Here is a 16,005-nt window from a genome sequence, read left to right on the forward strand (position 1 = left end):
TTAAATTGGAGAAGATCTAACGTATCAAAGCATTTTAGAATTGGTTGGGATGGGATATTCATATATTTATTAGTCTTCTATGGTGGCAACTTTAAAAAGAGAGAAATAGAAGAATATTCCAACAAAAAGCTGTGTCTGGAATTTCTCCGCAGCTCAATTATTTGGAAGGATTGGAAAGTTTTTTTCATCCATCTGCATCTCCTTTTATGTCATCTTTCCGTTTCTACCCTTTGTAAATCTATATCAATAAAAAAATCAGCTATGAGATAATATTAAACTGTATTCCCTTTTATTTTCCCTAGAGAACTTGTTAAGATATATATCACAATGGTCTCAGCTCCAAACCATGGAGAAACAAGATTTAACCATAGGCAGCAAGAACATATATATACATGAAATTTCTCACCCAGTGAGGAATGACCCATTTTCTCCAGAGAAAAGAAAAAGAAAAAGAAAGAAAAGGTAAGCACATTTATCTACATAAGGGCAGGTTTAACCTGATGTCTTAATAAACAGTTTCTCAAGAAGGATATGATCTCTGCCCTGAAATCTTGCTGATCTGAAAAGCCAATTCCTCCATCTTATGCAGCTAATGCAAGCAATCACTTATTGCAGCATTATGTGCAGCTCGCGGAGTGTCTGAGTGGATTTGTCACTACTAGCTGAAAGCCAAACTCTTAGAACACCGCAGGGCTTGATTTCATTAACAATGGAGAAAGAATTGCTTCTCATGGTCTCAGTAAGAACTAAGAAGCATCAGAAATTGTATCCAGCAGATTGAACTCACGCTCCAAGCTAAATGAAGACTCAAAAGACTGAGTAACATTTAATGTGTACTCTCGGAAGTATCCGTTATAGGTAATAACTAAAATGCTTGCTCTGTCAATACAGAAAAGGAGAGTATATCAACCTCGGAATGTAGTTTTAGCTACCTTTACTGAAAACTAATCACAATAAGGAAGGACTAGAGATGGATTTGAACAGAGTAAAAGTCAGATAGCTGTGAAAAATCGTCAAACTTACAAATAGTGTATGGAATTTTCTTATATTTCTAAAACATAAGAAGAGTGATAAGGAACTAATTTAGATTTATTCTCATGCAACCATTGATATGGTGAGTAGCCCTTAACAGAAATAACAGCTAGTTAAGTTCCTAACTGAAACGTAGCTCTTAAAAGAAAAAAGTCACTTGGCAGGAGATAATCACCATTAAGGACCGTAATTTCATTTGTTATATGTAATGATCATAATCAGTTTCTTTCAAGATCAATTTGGCTAGTGTTATGATTCTCAAGTGACTCTGGCTAAAATTGCTACCATGTTTAGAAAAAATGCATAATAGATCAACTCAATTATATTTGACCAATGCTACATGATTCACATTTCTAGCAGATTCATGTTTGGTAAAGTATGCACAGGAAGAAGGATTCGGAACAAGAGGAACTGGTTTGGTTATTATTCCAGATGGGTTTAATCTTTGAACTATCTGTTTTGGATTCCACTCCATCAAAATGTCTACTCAAATTAGTTCAAGGTGATTACAGGGCGTTTTGGAAATTGAACAAGGTTCAAACTGCAGAAAAACAATAATTTAGAGTGTTATTTGAAAATTTCCATAATTTACACCCATATATTTTTAAAAATCATTAAATTCTAAATTTCTTTTCCATACTTCTTATTTGTCCAATCTTACCATAGATTCATCAAACAATGATATCTTAAGCTAAAAATCATACACTGTATTTGTCGTCCTAGATATTTTTAGTTAATTCAGTTATATTTAGCGCACAATAAAGAACTTAATGCTGAACCCAAGTGCAACCCAGTCCGCTCCTGGAAAAATCACTTGTTTCTCTCTCTTCCTTACCCTCGCACTAGAAAAAGATCCATCACACGTATTCACGATAACATCAATATATTAATTAGACACTCTTGTCTTCTTTAGAATCCACCACATTAATTCCATAGAAACCCTATCATGGGCTCTTTTCCATACATATCTTTCACAAATCATTCTTACTATTTCCCACAACTTCCCCATCAGTTGTCTTGTTAAAAAAAAATTACTTGCAAAGTTGATATACTTGGCACAAAACCAACTTGATTTTCGGATACCTTCGTTTCGCAGCTGAACATTTGTTTGATTATCCTCACAAGTTTCATAGTATGACTCATGAGTTTGTTATCACAATAGTTTGTCGAATCTATATGTGTCCCTTGTTTTGAGACGCTCCCATCTACGCTCTTCTGATCTTTTTTCTTGTTTACTCATAAAGTATGCACATAATTAGTTGCTCTATCTCTTCAACTTGCTATTAAACATTATATTAAGTGACGTGAATATGCTGAACAACTTAGTACTAGTAATAGATTATTAGATATTGGTTAATATTCGTCTTACAAAGCAAAAAGATGAAAAAGAAAAAAATCAGCATTTGAGAGAGAATCTACTAAGGCATCTCACCGCAATGCAGATAGTGTGGATGCACTCTTTGCATTCTCTGTACTGAAGATCGTTATGCAGCTATAGAAAAGCTAAAGTTTCAGTAATCAATTGTGAACTAAGAAAATGCAAAACATCATTATAATATCAAAAATCACCTCTTGACACCTGCAGGGACAACTTTATGAAGAACATGATGATTAGGAGGTTCGAATGCATCATTAATTGAGTCAGGAATCATTGAACTAAGCAGTTTAGAATGTCTTCTTCTGAAATTTGTAGAGATCATGAAATTAAAATAATTCAAAATATAGATTAGCAGCAGAAATGCGTGGAAATACAGAAGTTATGGGTAACCATAAAAAGGATAAAGAAGTATGGCAAATATGTAACCTTCCATTTAATAGAGTATCGAGGAAAAAGATATGCAAAGAGCCTGATGAGCTTGTAGCAACAAGAATGTCTGGAAGATCAAGAGATGGCCCAAATGACAAGGAATATATTGTTGACGAGTATGTTCCTCTTCGAAAACTATATGACTGCAATGAATAGAATAGTGAAAAGTGACAGACGAGATCTTTTAACAATAAAGGTTTAGTTAAAAGTGCAGGAGGACAACACAAATTAAATATATCAGTCCTCTCACCTTAGTTGCTTGCGAAACTAGATGCACTCTGACAATAGTTCCCTGTTCCGAAGCTGTTGCCAGGAACTTGCCATTAGAGGAGAAAACCATTGCAGCTAGCGGAGAGTGATGGGCATCTATCTGTTATAAAAATTTGAACAGAAATTAGATAATATCTTTACACCTTTTACTTTCTTGGAAAGCAAAGGCTTTTGACTGGCCCTCACAGGCTTTATGTTTCAAATTGTCATGTCACTTGACCACTAACGATTACCTGCTACCAGGAACACTTAGAGAAGCAGTAATATTACTTAAATGGTGCCAAAATGCTAACATGCAAGATGGAAAACTACTATATTGTCCTTTTCTCTTTTCAATGACTACTAATGATTACCTGCCACTGGGCTTTAAGCTTCCAATAGAAGAGCTTCTATATTTCACTTTAAATTTTCTCTAATTAATATATTAAACAGGCACATAATAAGGAGTTAAGGACTACATGAAACACGGTAGCATGAGCTTTGATTTGTGCACGATATTTAGACAAGATATGAAGGCCAAAAAGTAATGAAAAGTTTGCTCATTAAAGGGTATCTAGATCTTCGAAAAAATAAAGAGTGAAATATTTACAAGGGGTATGCCCAACATGATGAGGCTACAAGCAAGGATTGTCATGCTAGTTGCAAACTGGCACGCATACTAGCAAGACTCTAATATGTTTTCTAGGGTTTTTATACATATTTTTTGTTTTAGTATATATATTAAAATCTACATTAGAATCTTTTATCTCTAAATAATATTGTAAATGGCCTATATTGTTAAAGATACAATAATAGTTACTTAAATACATTCATTAGTTAACCAAAGCTCGGTAACTTGCAAAAAAAACAACATTATCAAATAGTTTCTATTTATGCCAGAATTTTAGCTCAAAATTGTAACAATTAAATCAAAATCAACTCATATGAAGTTAATCTAATATTTTCCAACACCAATTGTGATCCAATTTGAATGTTTTGACATATTAATTTTGATCTTTTTGAAATTTGGGTAAAATTTGGGGAAAAACAATTTCTCGTTGATTCCTACATTTTGAAGAGTATTTTTTATAATCTAGTACCGAGATGATAGATCTATATAAAATGACTTTTATAAATGACAGAATTATAAGAGTAAGTTAGACCCATCATTTTGAGTCTCTCTGACTTAACATAGTGGGTTCTAAGCGGCACATAATGGGCGTCGCCTGATACTGTACCATTAATATGATGATATGGGCTCGGTATGGACCGACACGAAGGCATGCTAGTTGGCAGGGGTTGGCACGCCTGGCACAGGTTGTGCCGATGCCCAAGTGTCGGTAGCCCATTGGCACGGCAATCTTTGGCTACAAGCTTAATGAACAACCTTGAATAATTGTATCCTTCTAAATCCTACTCCAACATGAATAAGATTTAGGATCTAAGAGATCTGGAATGCACTGCATTAAAAAATCTGAGTAAATTTTTTGGATATGCATCTTCTAGGGTGACAAGCTAAGATGGAAAAGGGGCTCTAAGCGATCACGAATGAGGACATGTCAAAGTGAAAGCCCCAGGGATTATTGAACATAAATCAGTGCATGAAGCCATGAACCCATGCAAACAGGGTTAAAAGGCAATAAGAATATACTAAAGATCATTTGCCAGCACAGAAAAAGCCATCAACAGATTAAAAATTGATATAAAACTTGCAGCAAATGGAAAACCTAGAGAATTAAAATGTGTTGGAGCCTTGGAGGAAACAAAAGAAAAACCTAGTGCAGAAGTATTTCTGCATCTGCTAGACTTCTACACTAAATAACCAATCAATGACTGGAATAGATCTAACAATGACCAATAATGCGTTAGAACAGAATGTTGCAAGTCAATTCAAGAAGGGTTATACATGAGTAATAAGTATAGAAGGATGTTAAAGAATGTGACAGATCTTATAAGTAAGAAATATTAACCTTCTAACATTGCTGGTCGGAATATACAGTAGAATAAGTGCAGCATAAATTAAAACAGAAGCATACTTAACAACTTGACAGAGTGATTGAAGCTCTCATGTGTTGTATACTAACACTGATCCTAAGCGCAAGTAAAATTATAGCGGAAGTATATTTAACAACCTGGCAGAGTGATTGAAGCTCTTGTGTGTTATATATTAACACCAATCCTCTAGTCATACTTGCTGGAAGAGCCAAATAGCAGCCTTCTGAACCAGGGGCAAATGCACAGAGTCCTGAAACAGAGATAGTGAGATTGATAACTAGTACTAGTAATATAACAAGATTTATTCCCAATCAATGTTTGCAATGGGTTATCCTTTTTTCACCAACTATCAACAAGCATAATCATCAATTGAATGATCAATGATGATAAACTGGTCAAATATAAGAAAAAAACATCTTGTAATCATCAGGGAAAACAATGAACAAGGAGATAGTACAAGAATACAGTGAGCAGGGAATTGTATGATAACTTGAGAATCCTACTGTGTACAATGGTGAGAGATAAATTGCACTGCTTACATAAGTACTATATCAGCTAACATTAGTTAGCCTTTTAGTTGTTTCATCCCAATTTAGACTTCATGCAATCTTCTAACTAGATCCCTCTAATTATAGATAATCTAAGCCTTTTGTTGGTAGGATCATAAAAAATATACAATACTGTGAAAATGTAAATCTGCTAAAGCAGAAAGGGCCACAAATACTGTGATTCGAGATATTGATATAAAGAGAAGAAGAAGAAGAAGAAGAAGAAGATATAGTTTCAAAACATAAATTAACAAAATGAATGGTAAATTTTCTTGCACAAAAATGGATAAGCATGGCATAATGGCATAAAATACCAAGTTGTGTATGGATACAGCAATGAAGAAAAAGTTGTTAAATTACCTTTAGTGTTTGGCGCAGTATCTATTTCTTCCAACATACTCATACTATTCAAGTCATATATATATGTCTTATCCTGCAGTACAACAACGAGCCTGCACAAAATCTGATTAGCTTCCCGCTGGAATATGATATGCTAAATGTAGATATGTTAGCAAAAAATGAAAAGAATATTAATAACAACAGAAAATTAGGGGAGGCAAGAGAAGGATAGCATGAGCACAAGCAATAGAAGGTTACTATAATGAAAACAATCCACTTCATAATATATACATAAGACTCTTTTATTTTGATCTCAGGTTACTGCCTTTGAGACCAATTGAAAGCTGAAAGGAACATAACACTATATGAAATGACTTAATGAACAAGATAGTAGAACTAGGGATCAAGGAAAATAAATTTAAATTCCTGAGAGCTTATGTTCTTTTGACTACTCGATAAGAATGAGTCTTATAGTTATGAAAACAGGAACTATCTGCTTGTTATGATCTTCTATTATCTGTGGTTAGTTTTGATTTTGTATTTGAGTAAACTAGTGTATAAAAATGTTAAACAAAACAGAAAATTACCTTTTTCTGTTGAATCGAACAGCCATGATAGATGTCAAAAAGTTCAGTTCTCTTAGTGCAGCACCAGAGACAATATTAAACAGACAAAGTCGGCGAGGAGACAGTGAGGGCTGTGGGAGTTGAATTTAAACATAGTTACACACTTGATCCAACGATACTGGATTTAACTGTTTCATATGCAATATAAAACTGGCATCCAAAATAAAAACAATAAAGAGGATAATGGAAGAATGCTTAAGGCACCTGTTCACCTGCTCCAACTATTGCAAGAAGACTCGAGCTAAATAGCATCTCCACAATACTAAAAGCTCCAATAGCTGCCAATAAGCAGTCAAGGATAGATGACAGGATCCTAAAGAGATTGAGAGAAGGAAAATGCATGATGGCAAGAAGGAACTCTAAAGTATAATAACACCAAAGGAGGCATAATGAGCAGAATAGTTCATTTAAGATAAAATTATTACTGTTTATATATTTCTATTTTGAAGTTTTTGTTGTATATATTGCTTTATTAGCTCTTGTCATCATATAAGTGATCCATGAGCCTACCATTAAATTCTGTCATGCTGCAGCATTTAAGCTTGACAATTTTATGTGTTACTTTCCTGCCAAACCAGAAATTCCATTCACTTTGAGAATATCTAAAGTATCAAAGAAAGCTTAGTAACTGTTTGAGGAGCTTTAAAAAGCCTCCGAGCTATAAAATATTAATGCATCGTATTCAAATGGTGGAATAAAGTGAACTATTGTTAAGACCTCTTTATAGCATAAAGCCCTACAACTTTTGCCATGTTAGGAATAGCATTATATTGTTGACTGGGTGTGACAGTCGCATTGCTAGATTATAGAGTTGATAGGTGAAATACTTAAAAGATTAGTGTTCAAAGTAGGTAAATTACAGAGAATCTAAATTTCAATTTTAAATATATGATTGATATTCTTAGTCATTATAAATTGCTTATTTTCCTTCCACTACTTAATGATGTCTGCACACTGACACTCAGTTTTCTCTCCCATAAGGGTCTATCCAGCTCTTCCTTAAATTCAGTTTATATCTCCCAATGAAGCACTAAGAATTTGCTTTCACTACAGCTTCGTCTAGCAAGATTTCCCTCTAACAATATTTAGTTCCCTGATATAGTTCTTACCTTCTTGGAAAGGTAAGCTTCAGTCTTGGTTGTACGTCAGGACAAACAATATTTGTAGGAAGGAAGTTGTGTCGAAAACTCTGTATCCAATTATCTTCTATATTGACATCTAGTGGAGAAGTTGTGATAGAAATTCTTTATTCTATATCTTTTCATTTTCTAACCAATTAACTCAAAAGTTAAATCGCCAGATATGGAACCACCAATTATATATTCTCCTAACACACCTTCCCATATGCACTCCTAAATCCTGCATGTCGACAGATGATAGCTAATAGTTGGGGCTATCGTACCGTAGCCCAATTGCCAGGTAGCAACATCAACGGAAGCCTTTAACCAAATTATTATTTTATATTATGTTGTCATATTAAACTATTTAATTACTGTAATTTATAATTTTTCATAACACAAGCAGCTAAAACAGTTAAGGCACTTAATTAGATAATTATTTCATATACTCACACATATTAAATTTATTTAATTATTTTGATCCATTACAAGTTTTATAAGCAATTGTTTTAGAAAAATTAAATCTTACTGAGGTCCCCAGAGTAACTATACTTTTTATGAAGTTTGGATTAATAAGAATTACTTTTATATTTCATGATTATGAATAGATGTAAAATTTAGTTGATTTTAATAAAAGTACATATGAATATTAAAAATACCTCAGGATAATGTTTTTTTATAATAATTTGGAAGCTGGTTGACAAGATTTGGACTTACAACCTTGAGTTGGAGCTAAGATTGTTGCTAGAGCTAGTTTTTCTAGAAGCCATAAGTTCAGTCGTAGCCAAGCCCCAATCAACGATTATTTTCTATTCACATCCACTAATATTTCATCTTCCATATCTCAATCTCACAAAATCAAAAGGCCAATGTCAAATAATTAAGGTCATAAAACCATGAGTATTTTTCAAATAACAAAGGTTCACTTACTGCTTCAACATGCATGTTTTCGCAACCCGAACCTCACTTGGATACGGTTGTCCGATTTAATCATAATTACCATCCACAAATCAATGTATAATGCAAAAAATAACAACAACTCTTAAAAATGCCACATAAAGAAGTTAGCTATCAGAAACTCACTTCTCTCATAGCGGAGCCTTCCATTGTTCGCTTCAAATATCCTAAACCCATCCCTCGTTCCAATGGCAAAGAAGCTGCAGCGCAACAAGCAAACAAATAAACAAACAAACTTCAATTTTGATCAAACATATACCGATTGCACGATTTAATTCAAACATAAAGAGAACCAAGGTTCAAAATTTCTCCAATTGATCGGGAAAAAGAAAAAAAAAAGACAGAGCTACAAGAGAAGGAAGAAACCCTAATAGATGAAGCGATCGGTGATTAGTGTTTCACCTGTTGTCTTGGTTGAACGAGGCGCAGAGGACTTGGGGAGAGGAGGAGCTGCTCGCCATTGGAGATTTGGGGGAAGTTCTTGAGACGAATCTTCTCTTTTATAGGGTGTGGGAGAGGTCGGAACACCATCTTGCGACTTTACGTGGAGACGATCTTAGGATTACGTTTTACTTACATTGTACGAGAATTAGGGACTGGGCTCGGTTTGGGCTTTCTTTTGGGCCGAGATCGGCCCTAGGTCTTGCCCATGCCGAAATCGAAAGCCGTTCGACTAGGAGTAAAAATGGATTAAATAATGCTCAACCAATATCCAGATCCATATTTTTAGTCCGAATTTAGATACAGATATTGAACAGATAGCAAAATTTAAAACAATATCCTAACTAAATGGATATCAATAATTTTTGGATATATGATCAGATCTTAAACGAATTATAATTTTAAATGAATTATAATTTTAAATGTTAATCAAATTTTAAATGAATTATAATTTTTTATTTAGACATAATTAATAGAAAATTAGTAAGAGTTTCAAAAAAAATATGTATGTCAAATACATATAAAATTAGAAAAATTAATCTCTACAAATAGTTTATAACACATCATTAGTAACAATATTAAGATTCACTATTTAAATAAGCAAACTAAAAATTATAAATTATTCAAAAAAATATATGTGAGTAAACGGATATCTAAAATCCGTATCCGAGTCCATAAATTATATCCAACATGTATTTGGGTTTTTTGTTTAATTCTATCCGTATCGAATAGAAATTTTTTATCCAAATCAGATCGAATAGCGGGTCGAGTCAAAGTTAATCTAACCCGTTTTCACCCCTACCTTCGAGTCAAGTGGGTTCGAGACGGGTTGAGAATTCATAATCCGAACCTACTTGTGCCCAATTTGGGTTCAACCCTATAGGTTGGGCTAGCCCGCAATCGTTTCTCGCCGATTAGGGAGGTGGAGGAAGATGGTGGTGTTAGTGTTGGTTTCCCCACCAAATAGGAGTCACTAATTCGAATTCAGATATACTAATACAATATGAGCTTCTTTAGCCATCTCAATATGCTCGCACCGAAGTAAGAGACTTTTTGAGTCGAGTAGGCTGAAGATGAGTTGAAAATTTTCGACAGCTGGATTTGGGTCGCCTTTTAACCCCGTAAGTTCGCCCTCTCTCTAAAAAAAACACATTATTATTCTTAAATAATTTGAATCGAAGACTGTGTACTGAAAAAAAAAAAAAAAACACATGAGATTAACTCTGGGTAATTACAAGACTCGCTATGGAATCATATCCAAGGAATTAAAAGGCACTATCAAACATCCCGAACAAAAGTAAGTTATTAAAAGGCTTCAATTGATTCCTTCTTATCTCATAAACATTAAAAAAAATCTCTAATCTTTTCCATATCTTGGGGAGTTGGAATGGAATCAATTATGACAGCAAGACACTAGACAAAAAAAAATCCCATAAAGTGTCAAAATAATTAAACTAATATTTGAAGTTATTTATATTTCGATTCATACTCTGGAAAAGAGAGGCTCATATTCGAAATGTTGCAAAATTTTATTTTAGGAAATAAATAAATAATCTATATGACGTGGCAATCCAAATAGTACGTAGTTATCCACAAGAATCAACTCGTACGCGATATTTGGACGGTTGTGATCTACTTTCTCACACGAAGACACATTGTAGTTAAGTTGGAGTTAAGTCTACGTTGTTTCCTACTGGGAGTTGGTGAATCTATCATCATATTCAAACATCTCATTATTACGTACCAGTACCTCATTGAATTATTATTCGTCTTTAGTCCTTTGACCAGATTACAATATTTTTCTACCATTCTAGATATGCACACTAATATAATAAATATTATACCTATATACATAAAGATGGCGATTTCAATAAGATTCTTAACAAATTATCTTAACTCCATAAGTATATTATTTAGTGTGGCTACTTAAAATAGCCGAAAACTTTATATTAGAATAGGAATATATCAACTGTAATTATTAGACTCAAAAGCTCTTCAACACCCATAACTTTTGATCAAGTAGGCTAAATTTATTAATTGATCATGTAATAAAATAAACACTATTTTGCTATTTTTGACGCATAAGATCCATTTGGAGTTGGATGGATGCATTTAAATTTTGGTCAAACAAAGCATTTAAGGAGAGTTATTTACCGAATTGGACTTTTTAGATACTAAAATGAGTTTATTTTACTATAGCCCCTAAGTAAAACACTTAACTCTTAAACGTTTGACTAAATTACCGATATTAATTTTATTAGGGTTTTTATCGAAACATTTTAGATAATGCTTCATATCCCTTAGCCTAAGATAGGCTATTTACTTAGAAAAATACTTAACTGTCAACCGTTCAGCTTAGGACTAGAGTAAAATAAACCCGTTTTAATATTTAAATTTGAAGGTGATATATTTTGATAAATAAATTTTAAAATAGATCTTAGTTCAGTCAAAAACTCCTTCTAAGGATACCAAATCCAAAAAAGGTGTCATTTTTATTTAAATAATTTTCTAAAGTAGATATGTCATGAAAAATGTTGTTGAAATAGGCATATATTCTTGTGTTATTTCTTTTTTCCATAGTTGTTGGTGGGCCACAAATTCATTTTAAAGTAATGGTGGCAATCATATAGGTTGGATACTAAATAATATAATATTAGATTATACACATCAATAAAATCAAATGAATAATATTTTTGAACACCAACACACATATTTATTATATATATATAACATGGATACTCTTTAGAAATCTCTTATTATCTCGTATATCCTTCCTAAGTTGCAGTTGAATATATACAACTCAAAACAAATAATTCTTTGCATTTATACTATTTAAAAATTTTAATTTTTTTACATAGAGATTCCTTGAAGGTAACTAACTATTAAAATTTAAGTAATTTAAATATCAAAAGATAAAAATGTTAATATTTAATTCTCATACATTTGTCATCATTATGGATATTTCTGCCTTTCCCTATTAAATTTTCTAGGCTTAGCTTTATATTTATTTAAAAATAACTGAGAGTGCATCAATAAAAAACAGTGTATGTTTTGAGTTGAGAGGCATATATATACAAATGTCTTTAGAGAGGTAACAAGCAAATAAGGGAATTAAGAGTATAGATGAAAAAAAAAATCCTAAATTTTAGGACTAATATTAATTTATATATAACTAATCTATTTATCATGTGTCAAAAACAAGGCAGAGAAGAAATATTTTTGTTAAAAAAAGAGCAAAAAGAAGATACTTAACTCTAAACCAAAACTAAAGTACAAAATTCATGCACTCACATAAATATTAAGTCTAGCTTACTTTATGAATATGATTATTTCTAGAATAGATTTTTTTTTGTTAATTTAAAAATATAGTTATTATTTTAAAAATAATTATTCTTATGTTCACTTGTATTCTAAAATAAAAGTGTAATAATTATTTTTAATGTGATATAAAATAAAGTAAAATAAAAAATATGTTTTATTTTTTATGAAATTAAAAATAAGTATTTTTTAATTTGATATATTGTAGGTTAATGTGATAGATATGGAGATGTAACTTTTATAAAATTATTATAATGTTAAGTTATTATTCTGAAATAAAGAGTGGTATTTAAAATAAGAGAAAAAAAGAGTTATTTATGAGGGGATAAAAATAAAGTAAATATACATTATTTGTTATTTTTCAATGGTATCATCTATTCGTCTCTGGGATTTAGGAATCATTTTCTTGTCGCATTTCCCGGCTGTTACGGGGAAAAGAAAGACTCATGGCTCAAGGGGCGTCTGCCACCTATAAAAATGGAGCACAGGCAGCCTCTTCTTTCCCGCAACGAACGACTACGAGACCTTCGCGGCTATTTATTATTCACCGAAGGAATCCTCCCACCTTTTCTTTCTTTCTCGTATCAAAAGTAGGGATTGTAAGTTCTCTTCTCCCTTTCTCTTAGGATTTTTCTTGATTTCCGAGGTTTATTTGTGAACACTCCAATGATTTGGGTTTCTCTTTTCTTGCTTTAATTTTATTCTTTTTCTCTGTTTTGGCCCACTTTTGTGGTTTTTTTCCCAATGTTTTTTAAATTAGGATATCTATTTCTTTACAAATTTTTTTCTTTGATCTTTCTTTGGTTTCTGATGCTAGATCTTGAGATATCTAAATTCCTCTTCTTTAAATAGGTTATAAATCAAGTTCTTTTCCCCTTGCTCTGCTTGGAAATTCTTTTTATACTAATTAACAGATAGTCTCCATGCAAAAAGGTTGTCATCTTGTTCCTGAACGTTTGCATTCTCTGTTGTTGCAGCAAGTGTTGATGTTTTAATGGAGAGCAAAGGCGGCAAGAAGAAGTCTAGTAGTAGTGGTGGTGGTGGTGGTAGTTTATTGCAGTACGAAGCTCCCCTCGGTTACAGCATTGAAGACGTTCGACCGGCCGGCGGAATCAAGAAATTCCAGTCTGCCGCCTACTCCAACGTAAGTTATCGTAGAAACTTCGGCTTCAGACGCTTCAAATGTGCTCCTAATCCTTGTATCATTTTGATATGTCGCAGTGCGCGAGGAAGCCATCCTGATCTCTCTTCGGATCGATACTCTTTTCTCGTAGAGTAGGATTGTTTTTGTTCACTTGTTTCCATTTGCTGCTTGCTCTGAAACAATCTCTCTGGCTATCTTGTTTCCAAATCTCTCGTCTTCCTCGTTACTTTTCCTCCATTCCCTTCTCGTGCCGACAAAGATGGCAGCCTCTGCAATCGGTTTCGAAGGCTACGAGAAGCGCCTAGAGATCACCTTCTCCGAGGCACCCGAAGGCCGCCGAGGCTTGCGTGAGTTATCACTGGCGCAGATCAACTCTGTTCTCGATCTCGCTCAGTGCTCTATTGTCTCCCAGCTCTCGAACACGAGCTTCGACTCTTACGTCCTCTCTGAATCAAGCCTCTTCATATACCCTCATAAGATCATCCTGAAGACTTGTGGGACTACGAAGCTTCTGCACTCCGTTCCAAGAATCCTCGAGCTTGCGGAGGAGCATCTATCACTCGCCGTTCTATCTGCAAAGTATTCCCGTGGGACCTTCATATTTCCTGCTGCTCAGCCCTCTCCCCACTGCAGCTTCTCGGAGGAGGTCGCCGTCCTTAATCGCTACTTCGGGGATCTCAATTCAGGCGGTAGTGCTTACGTGATTGGTGATCCAGTGAATCCAAAGCAGCAATGGCATACTTATTACGCTACCCAGAAGCCAGAGAAGCCTATGGTTACGCTTGAGATGTGCATGACCGGATTAGACGCCAAGAAGGCATCCTTCTTCTTTAAGAACTCGTCGAATGGCCGTCCGTCCTCTGCCAAGGATATGACGACGCTGTCGGGTATATCCAACATCATCCCGGAGATGGAGATTTGCGACTTCGAGTTCGACCCATGCGGGTATTCGATGAACGGCGTCCATGGAGCAGCCCTGTCCACGATCCACGTGACCCCAGAGGAAGGTTTCAGCTACGCTAGCTATGAAGCTATGGGGCTCAATCCTGGTTCACTGGCTCTCGAGGATCTTATAGAAAGAGTCCTCAGATGCTTCGGCCCTTCGGAATTCTCCGCAGCGATTACTATCTTTGGTGGATGTGTACATGCAGGGAGGAAGGTCGATGTTGATGGATACACTTGTAACGAGTCGGCGGCCGAGGAGCTTCCCGGAGGTGGTATGTTGATGTACCGGAGCTTCGCCGCTGTCGATGCAGCGAATGCGGCGTCTCCGAGGTCTATCTTTCATTACCGGGAAGCAGAGGAGGAGGAGGAGGAGGAGGAGGAGAAAGGAATGAAAGAGGTGGAGTTTGATTTGTTATGGGAAGGAGAAGAGGAGGAGTAACTGCGAGGAGGTTACGTTGTATTGGAAGTGATCCAGTTACAGTAGCATCATAGAATGACATAAGTTCGTGTCCTCTTGAGTGGTTTGGCTTTCAGTTTATGTTCATAGAGCCAGAATAAGAGATCAAGGGGTTTGTGAATTGTCTGCTAACAATGTACAAATTATCTTTGTAGCTAAGTTGTTTTTCTCTATGGTTGAAACAAAATCCAGTGTTGTTTATAAAGGAAGATAACTATTATTACTATGTCTGAGATAGGGAAACAATAACTACAAAGTGCTGATGCAATTTATGAGCAAACTATTCCATCATCATTCTGGGGGTAAAGAATCTATCCATCATTGTATATAAATTTCAGGGTATAGTTGTATGCCCCTCTCAAATTGGTAATTTTGCAATATATTTCTTAAGGTAACTTTAGAATAAGTATTTTAATTTTTAATACTAAAAAAAGAGAGTTAATACTAGTATAAGTAATTTTATTGTTTAGTTGAATACTAGGATAAGAAGTAATAATTATATTTGATTAGACACAAAGTTAATATTAAAATATTAGATAATAGTGAATTTGTATTAGAAATTTATGATGTTTCACACTAAATAATAAAAATACCTTTGATTGCATGTAAAGTAATAGTAATAATATATAATTTTTTTAAATTATAATATATTTTTTATTACAAATAAGCTCCATATATTCGGATTAGGACAAATTACTTTACAAGTCAAAATAATTTAATAGATAATAACAAAAATATCCTTGTATTTTCTTTTTATATTTAAATTATTCATAATTGAATAATTCGGTAATTCAAGGAGTTCACATAAAAAAGAGAAAAAGAAAAGGGGTATATATATATATATGTAAAAGTTGTGTATTTTAAGATATTACATGTAAATATAAACGGATAACACCTAGTTTGGTACGATTACGGTTTGTGGCAAAAATGAAAATCTTCTTTTGGAAAACCATGCAGGCTTAGCTGCAAATTAGGGCCTAGTTGAATTTGCTTCCTTTAGCCAAAGATGGAAGGAATATACGAGGGTCC

At 34.0% G+C, this 16,005-nt stretch overlaps 2 protein-coding genes across 4 annotated transcripts; one reads left to right on the top strand and one right to left on the bottom strand.

Moving 5' to 3' along the window:
- Positions 1 to 267: 267 nt before the first annotated feature.
- On the bottom strand, positions 268 to 9,219 carry LOC140800386 (autophagy-related protein 18b). 3 transcript variants are annotated; one of them, XM_073155136.1, is made up of 11 exons: positions 9,074 to 9,219; positions 8,798 to 8,871; positions 6,801 to 6,874; positions 6,558 to 6,667; positions 5,992 to 6,083; positions 5,221 to 5,333; positions 3,090 to 3,209; positions 2,837 to 2,982; positions 2,602 to 2,712; positions 2,465 to 2,524; positions 268 to 879 (listed from the first exon to the last, which is right to left on the bottom strand). In XM_073155136.1, exons 1-11 carry the CDS (start codon positions 9,130 to 9,132, stop codon positions 747 to 749), a joined length of 1,092 nt encoding a protein of 363 aa, XP_073011237.1. In that variant the 5' UTR covers positions 9,133 to 9,219; the 3' UTR covers positions 268 to 746. The 3 variants fall into 3 exon arrangements, with proteins under 3 accessions (XP_073011237.1, XP_073011239.1, XP_073011238.1); XM_073155138.1 differs by having other exon boundaries at positions 6,801 to 6,909; positions 9,074 to 9,141; XM_073155137.1 differs by lacking the exon at positions 2,465 to 2,524.
- Positions 9,220 to 13,657: 4,438 nt separating this feature from the next.
- On the top strand, positions 13,658 to 15,202 carry LOC140800423 (S-adenosylmethionine decarboxylase proenzyme-like). The gene has a single exon (XM_073155210.1). The coding sequence runs from the start codon at positions 13,834 to 13,836 to the stop codon at positions 14,956 to 14,958; it is 1,125 nt and encodes a 374-aa protein (XP_073011311.1). The 5' UTR covers positions 13,658 to 13,833; the 3' UTR covers positions 14,959 to 15,202.
- Positions 15,203 to 16,005: the final 803 nt, after the last annotated feature.

The sequence above is a fragment of the Typha latifolia genome, chromosome 13, assembly GCF_019914945.1.
Source record: "Typha latifolia isolate L0001 chromosome 13, TyphaL0001v2, whole genome shotgun sequence".
NCBI classification, from domain to species: domain Eukaryota; kingdom Viridiplantae; phylum Streptophyta; class Magnoliopsida; order Poales; family Typhaceae; genus Typha; species Typha latifolia.